This window comes from Elephantulus edwardii, unplaced genomic scaffold (genome assembly GCF_000299155.1).
Source record: "Elephantulus edwardii isolate Elephantulus edwardi_28Jun2011 unplaced genomic scaffold, EleEdw1.0 scaffold00054, whole genome shotgun sequence".
In the NCBI taxonomy this organism is placed as follows: domain Eukaryota; kingdom Metazoa; phylum Chordata; class Mammalia; order Macroscelidea; family Macroscelididae; genus Elephantulus; species Elephantulus edwardii.
The window spans coordinates 15,779,782-15,787,772 of record NW_006399804.1 but is presented as its reverse complement, the minus strand read 5'-3'; the positions used below and the strand labels follow the sequence as shown (position 1 = coordinate 15,787,772).

Below are 7,991 nucleotides of genomic sequence, written 5' to 3'. Positions count from 1 at the left end.
AAGCTATTTACCGTCTTCCCAACTCCAGTCTCCGCAAGAATGTCAACTGTAATAGGCAAAGTGGAGAGTTTCTTCAAATATTTCAATAATTTCTTGGGGTCCTGGTTCGCGGCCAGGCGCGCCTGCAGCTTCTCCACGACTGGAAGCGCCGACTCCGCCGCCATCGCTGTCACTGGCGCGGCCTCCTCGCCAGAACTGCAAGGTTGTTTTCAAATTCAGACATCTTCAAGTTTTACTTCAAAGGCATCATTTGTTAAAGTTACTATTTTTAATACTTTAGATTAGAAAAATCTTTGGATTGAAAATGTACTCATTGACATCCAAATTCTTTCTTACTTTTCTGGAAAACAAAACTCAAACGCAAACCCACTCCATCTCATTTCTGAGTCACGGCAACCCTGTGTGTTAGAGTCCAACTGAGTTCATGAAGACGATCAGAAAGCTTTTTTCCTGGATCTCTGCTGGGTGGGTTCGAACCACCAACCTTTAGATCAGGAGCCAAGAGCCAAGCAAGCCTGACTCCCTGCCGTTGAGCTGATTCTGACTCAGGGTGACCCTCCACCAAGTTTCCAAAGTTGTAAATATTAATGGGAGGACACGGCTTCATCCGTCACTAGCAGTTTCAAAATCTTTTACCTGATCTCCATATAAAAAGACAAAGAAATCTAAAATCGTGACAATTTTTTCTGCTATAGACTGGGTTCACTGGAAGCAGGTCCTGGGATGAATATGGGATACAGAATGTCTACTAAGGAACAACATCTATCAAAGAGCAGGGGAGGAAGCAGGGTTGGGTGGATGGAGATGTCCACTGGGGCTACAGTACCAGCATAAAGTCAACCTAGTAAACAGGAGTTCGGCAGTGAATACCCCTCATCAGAGCTAAGAACTGACTCATAGCTGATCTTCCCACGATTTTTCAGAAGCTATAAATTTCATGGGAGGATATTGCCCATCTTTCACCCTCAGAGTGTCTGGTAGATTTGAACTACCCACCTCTGGGTAGGCAGTGCAATTCGCTATCCACAAGGCCACCAGAGCATTAGTCTAGAGGGGTGGAAATAAAAAGACAACATAAAGCCATCCATGTTTTATCAGAGCCAGCTCTTAATTGCGAGATCATCAAGAGTATTGTTAGGGTTTTTTTTAGCTCTTTTACTTTAGATTGCATAAAGTAGAAATAACATGCTTTTTATAATCAGAGCAGCTGGTGGCACAGAGATTCAGCACCAAACTGCTAACTGAGAGGTTAACAGTTCAAGCCCTGCTACCAGTGTGAAGATTAAAGCCTTGGAAACTTCAAGCGACAAATTCTACTCAGTCTTTTTTTTTTTAAATTTTTTTAAAATTTTTTCCTTTTTTTATTTAAATGAATTTTTATTTTATACTGGTTTACTTACAAACTTCATATACATTGTTTTTCACACCAGATCTTTCCCAATTCCTCATTAACTTTTAAAGCTGTGCACTTAAAATTTTTCTTTTCATTTCTATTATTTAAATGAATCATAAATCCAATCAGTCACTCATGGGCAATTTTACCTTAACACTTTTGAGCATTTATAAAGAACACTGCAAAAAGTACCCTTTTGCACACGTGCATATCTTTTTGTAATCTTGCCAGTTTGTGTTTGACATAGATTCTTAGAAATTGCTGAGTTAAAAAGTAAATGAGCAAAAAAAAAAAAGTAAATGAGCATTTAATAATGCTTTTATTATTGTGTGCCATTGAGTTAGATCGGACCCATATCTGATTCTCTGAAGGATTTTCAGAAGCAATGAATTAATTGCATGGGAGGAGATTGTCCATCTTTTACCTTGGAGCAGCTGGTAAAGTGACTGAGTTCTACTCTGTCCTATGCAATCACCAGAAATTGATTGGATTGTAAAGGGTTACTCGAAGTCGGGCACACGTTAAGTCTTCTTCCATCGTCTTGACTCTTAATGGCGAGTACCCATATTATTCCGCTAACCTGAGGTCGTGCACCCAGCAAATGCCTGAGCTTGTACTCAAACCTAGAGCTTTGCTTCTCTCATCCTCGGCTGCTTCTGCTCAGCTGAACCCACTCTGGCAAAGATTCTGGCTAAGGAACACTATATGCTCATGAAATTGCTAACAAAAAAGTAAATACACTTTATTGATTTTTACCACCAACTAATAATCTATGAAACTCTGGTGGAGTAGTGGCAAGAAGTTTCACAGCATTCCTGAAGGCATAAAGTTCGAGGCCACCAGCTTACTCTGCAGAAGCAGGATGGACAATCTCCACCGGAACCATTAATTTTGTCTGAAGTCCCTCCCCCCCACCCCAAAGGGTCAGGTATGGGTCGGTTCCAACTATACAACAATAATATGGAGACTTAAATGTTCAGGATCCAATATATGTTGAAGTTACTCACACTTCGTTTAATGCTCTTGTATTTTGATGTTTGGATTAAGGCTTGCATCCTTAGAGAAATGGGTGGAGTGGGATTTCAAAGGGGAGAAGTAAGGCAACAAATATGATATTGGGACTGATGGAGCCCTGGCAACACAATGGCTAGTCCACTCAGTTGCTAAACGTAGAGGATGGCAGCGCAAATCCACCAGTAATTCCACGGGAGTAAGAGATGTCAGCGTGTCCTGTAAGATTGCATTGTTAGGTCCCTTGGAGTTGAGTATGACTTATGGTAACCCTGTAGAAACCAGATCTAAGCTTTTCCTCATCCTGCATCGTCCTCTTCATCTCAGCCATGCTCAAGCCCCCACTGTCGCAGGTACTGGGTTAATCTATCTCCATGAAGGTCTTCTTCTCTTTTGCTGGCCTTTCCCTATATGGTATATTTTTCCAAACTCTACACCCTCCTGACAACATGCTCCTCGTATAATATGAGACAGAGGTTTACCATCCTTCTCTCTACCAAGCACTCTGTACTTCCTCCAGACAGATTCCCCGGGACATTCAGTACTCTTCACAAGCATCAAATTCAAAGGTTTCAATTCTTAAGTCTTCTTCATTCTATGTATATAAAAGAAAGGAAATTATCATAGCTCACATCTGTCACACTTGAGTGTTTAAACAGATGTCCTTGCCTTAGCAATCCTCTGCACAAGTCCAATTGCGTTGCTATGGTTAGAGTTGACTCAGTGGCAGTGAGTTTTCTTTTTGCTGTTGCTATCGTTGATTCTGGGATTAGAGCACACTGTAGGCATGTATGCAAAGGTCAGAGCTTGTATTTGGGGAAGGTCCTTTAGGGAGTTGGGTACAAGTTGGGTGCAACAGTATATGGGGGATTAGGAGATGTAGGCCCAGCAAGTAGAGGCTATTGTCAAGTGTTCATCAGTCTTCAGCTTTGATTTAACATTTTGCCACACAATTGAGCAGGGAGTGAATTTTTTTTCCTATTTTCTCAGGAAAATTAAGGGAGGGGGCAGTCTGGGAAATAACCTGATGAAACACTGCGATATTAAAATGGCCACACGGGGGCAGCAGAGGGGCAGGAATGAATGAAGATGGAGGGTTTCTTTTTTCAGAAAGATTCGTGCCAAGAATGATTTCTGCCCAATTTACTTTAAATAGACAATTCTGCCCCGTCAAACACGAATAACTAAAGGGTTATGTTAAACATCTAGGCATTATTCAGAGGACTAGTTTACTCTCCCATATCCAACAATGGAAATGGGCAACAATCTATACCAAAAGGATGACTTATTTTTATTTAACTTGGTTTTATATCAAAATCTCCTCTATTTCTCTATCTCTGTATCTTAATCTCTGTTCCTAACATTATCTCTGTCTTTATCAACTTTTTTCTTTCTTTAGCATCCTTCTCCCTCCCAAATAAAACATACCTACCATGTTTACTATTTATCTTGTACCCCTCACCGAAATGACAGAGGTCAACTGAGATACCACTTTGGTGAGAAATAGAGAAGCTATTCAGCTACACGGAAAAACCAGTAATCACTCTCATTTTCCTAAAACATCTCTTATTTGAAAATGGTTGTACTGTGTGAGGTAAATATATAAATATTTGAAAGGTACACTGTTCAGATTGCGTGGGGAGGGCAGGCAGGGGTTTTATGATTTTTTTGCAGTTTGCATATGAGATTGAGGAGATTGTGCAATTTTGGAAATGGGGATGAGGTTTACATACACTATACATATATCTAATGCCACCTAATTTGTACACAGACCCTAACACTAACTTGTCTCCAGGGTTTTATGATGAGTGTCCCTAATTCTGTACTACCAGGGACAGGATGACATTTCTCCATGATTAAAGCCTTTCTGTGTGCAGGCTGAGGGAGGCTAGCCACTATGGAGTGATTAGGTTATAAAACCAACAGCTTGTTTTCCATGTTACAAGTGCCCCTAAAATCCCTTGCCTCTTTCTTTTGAGAAAATGTAAATGAGTAATCCTTCACCTTGAACATAAACCACACCACACTTAAATTTCCTAGAATCCAAGGTCTTCTTGTAGCTATACATTCTACTCCACTTTCGAAATGGCTTGCCTCCAGAAACTCTATGTACGAACAGTGTTCAGGCTGTTCGTTCATAGGGTCGCTATGAGTCGTCTACGACTCGACGGCATTAAACAACAACAACATACATTCTACCAGCTTTGCGGAATTAAAACCAAAACTAAGAATATCTTGTTAGTAAACTACAAGAAAAGCCAGGGAGTGGCCATGATGGAGTAACTCCCTGCTATAGACCACGTCTTTCTTCTGACTGCAGACCACTGCCTACTGTGGACCACTGTTGTACTTATGTATTTATGTATATTGCATTCTGATGATCACAACTAGAAAACAGGAGTGAGTGTGTGTGTGTGTGTGTGTGTGTGTGTGTGTGTGTGTGTGTGTTTGGTGGTGGTGTTGGTATTTGGTATTGTGTGTCTTTGAGTCAGAACCTCCTCACACAGTGGGTTTTTTAGAGGCAGTAAATTACTTGGGAGGAAATTACCCATCCTTTTCCCACAGAGCAGCTGGCAGATTCAAACCACATGCCTTTGTGTTGACAGCGCAGCTTCTTTCCACTGGGCCATCCCCCGCACCTCTGTGTGTGCGTGTGTGTTCCTTTCCTGTGCTATCCTCATAGCCTCTGGCACACTTAAGCCCATTGCTGCCATCGCTCTGTCAATCCACCTGATTGAGGATCTTCTTCTCTTTCACTGTCCTTCCATCTTGCATGATATCTCTCTCCAATGAATGACCTCCCCCAGCAACATGCTCAGTGTATGTGAGATGAAGTTTCATCATCATTGCCAAGGAGCACTCTGGCTGCACCTTCTCCAAGACCTACCTGTCTGTTCTTTTGACAGTCCATGGGCTATTCATATGTCAGGGACCTCCCCAAAATACTGAAAAGCGATGATGTCAATTTGAAGACTAAGGTGCACCTGATGATCTAGGCCATGGGCTTCTCAATTACCCGTTATGCATCAGAGAAGTGAACAATGAATAAAGAGTTGTGGTGTTGGAGAAGACAGTTGACTATCCCATGGACTTCCAAAAGAACAAACAGATATGTCCTAGACAGGATGTGGCCAGAATGCTCCTTTGAGGTATGGATGATGAAGCTTTGTTTTCATACCTTAGACTTGTGGCTAGGCAAGGCTATTCCTTGGAAAGCAACATCAAGCTTGGAAAGACATCAGATATTAAGGCAGTTAGTCTCAAGTATTATGCACTCCTGTTTCTTGAATGACTGAAATAGAAGACATGCAAGTGGATTCTAATTCAGTATCTACAATTCAAGAAATAGAGAACACTAGTGGTGTTTGTTGTTGTGCTGTGTTGTGTACCGTCGATCAGAAATGAACCATAGCTTACCATCCAGAGGGTTTTCAGAAACAGTTAACTGCACAAGATAAGATTGTCCATCTTTCTCCTGTGGAGCAGCTGGTAGGATACGAATCCTGAGCCTTTGGGATTGCTGCACAGCTTCTTGCCACTGGGCCACCTAGTGGTCCATAAAAATATTTGCAGTGCAATGAATGAATGGAATTCCAAAATCTCTGTAGATGTTCATTGAAAATAATAATAATAATAACAATTTAAAAAATTTGCACTGTTAACCCAAAAGTCTCTTCTCTCTGGTGGTTGAAACTCACCAATGGCTTTAAGGAAGAAAGATGAGCAAGCTTCTCCCGTGCAATTTACAGCCTCAGAAATCCAATGGAGGGTCAGTTATGGATTGATGCCTACTTGGTGGCATTGAGTCCAAGTTTTGAGCTCAAGAAATGTTCTGCAAAATACAGTCTCTTGCCTCCTTCTGCATAAAGAATCACAAACTGCGTTCTTTGAGAGACTTGCTTATGGAAATCATTTAGCAAGTCCTATTTGGATGGTAACAAATACTTCTCTATCTGAGGACTTATTGCTTTTGTTGTTGTTTATTGTCATTAAGTCGGAACCAACCCATCAGTGACCCTTCAGTGGATTTTCTGCGGCTATAAGTCACTTGGGATGAATTGCCCATTTTCCAGGCTTGTGTCTGTGCCCTGGTTCTCATGGAAGATGAAATAAAAACCCTACAGAAAGAAATAAGTTATCTTTGATCAAATTGGTGGCAGAACCAACCATCACCTTGAATAATTGCTGAACAACTTAATGACGTGGTTTAGACTTATTTGCAAACAACCAAATTAGTCCTGACCACCCATTCCATCCTCAACTTTCTTGCCTATGTTCCTGAGGAGGATGTTTCCGGGAGATCAAACCCATACCTGAGCAGGCAACATGGCAGTGGTTCTTCTCCTCTGGATTGCCATCCCTGCACCACGTGTAACTGTTAATCTGAAAGATGCCATAGTCGACGCTTCCATCTTTTAGAACATTCTGTGCTGTGCTGTTGAATTGACTTTCATAGTAGGCCAGGCAGATCCCTAAAGGAGGTGAAAAGCCAGAAATGGCAGCTTTAATCTTTAATCTTCTTCTTGGAGAAGATTTGATGCTATCATAAATGATATCTCATTATCTCCTCCCAGCAAACTTTAGAGTGGGACCTGGCAGGCAGTGGAGGCATATGATAGTGGAGGGAAGAAGAAGATCTGAGATTCATGGGTAAATACCTGAAGCTGCACACCTAGTTAGGGGTTAGCCTAAGTATTCATTGCCATTGAGTTTATTCTGACTCATAGTGAGCCTGCATATGTCAGGTTTTTGGGTTACTAGTGTTTCAGAAAAAGAGGATCCGATCTTTCTACTGAGGCAACTTTGAATAGACTGGAACCTCGGTGAGTAGTGCAGCCTGTTAATCATTTGCACCCGTTGAGTTCCTGACCAGACCAACAGGAAAGGCATTGTTTCAACTTCTCTTTCTGGTGTAATTAGTATAGGGCACCCAGACAGAGGACATGGGTGAAGGAAGGAGAGGAAGTGTAGATAGTATAGAGAAAGTGTGATTACTTGGCAGTCATCCCTGGTTGGATAGAGAATGGAAAAGATGAGATCAAGGAGAAGAGTGTGTGGCTGTCTTGGAGAAGAGATTAGGGTAAAAAGAGAACAAGAAAGAGGGGGGGACCCAACTCACAATCTCCAAGGCTGAAACCTTTATAATTGTCCAGGCCGGCCCTTGAAAATATTTTTGCCAGTTTACAGCGAGTATAGACTCTGGCCTCAATGACTGTGGCCACACAGCTTAGTAGGGCCAGGATGCCGAGAGCCTTCATCCCCAAGGTCTGCTGGAGTCCGATTTCTGCCAAAGATCAGGAGAATGGTCAGTCACTCTCACTTTGTCATAAAGATACATCTTTCATCAGTGGAAACGTCAAAACCTGGCAGCTGAGGCTGTGGAAGACTCTGTCTAGATGTTTCCTGCAACTTGAATCATTCCCCATCAAAGGGAAAAAAAGAAAGCGTAGTGAACAAAACAGAAAAGGATAAGATTGCAGCCTCTTTCCTTAGTACATTTCTAAGTAGTTATTTTATTTTAATCACATTTTTATTATATACTGATTTACTTAAAAGCTCACATGCATTGCTTTTCACCCCAGATCTT

General features: G+C 41.5%; 2 protein-coding genes across 2 annotated transcripts in view; both read right to left on the bottom strand.

Moving 5' to 3' along the window:
• Positions 1-164, bottom strand: part of LOC102852761 (transcription elongation factor B polypeptide 3-like) — a 2,405-nt gene extending 2,241 nt beyond the window's left edge. Inside the window, exon 1 of the mRNA XM_006887097.1 lies at positions 5-164. Coding sequence (XP_006887159.1) covers positions 5-164 — 160 coding nt within the window. The remainder of the gene's footprint in view (positions 1-4) is intronic.
• Positions 1-7,674, bottom strand: part of LYZL1 (lysozyme-like 1) — a 13,428-nt gene extending 5,754 nt beyond the window's left edge. The window contains exons 1-2 of the mRNA XM_006887113.1: positions 7,524-7,674; positions 6,718-6,876 (exon numbers count right to left, since the gene is read on the bottom strand). Coding sequence (XP_006887175.1) covers positions 6,718-6,876; positions 7,524-7,662 — 298 coding nt within the window. The 5' untranslated portion in view covers positions 7,663-7,674. The remainder of the gene's footprint in view (positions 1-6,717; positions 6,877-7,523) is intronic.
• Between the last annotated feature and the right edge of the window lie 317 nt (positions 7,675-7,991).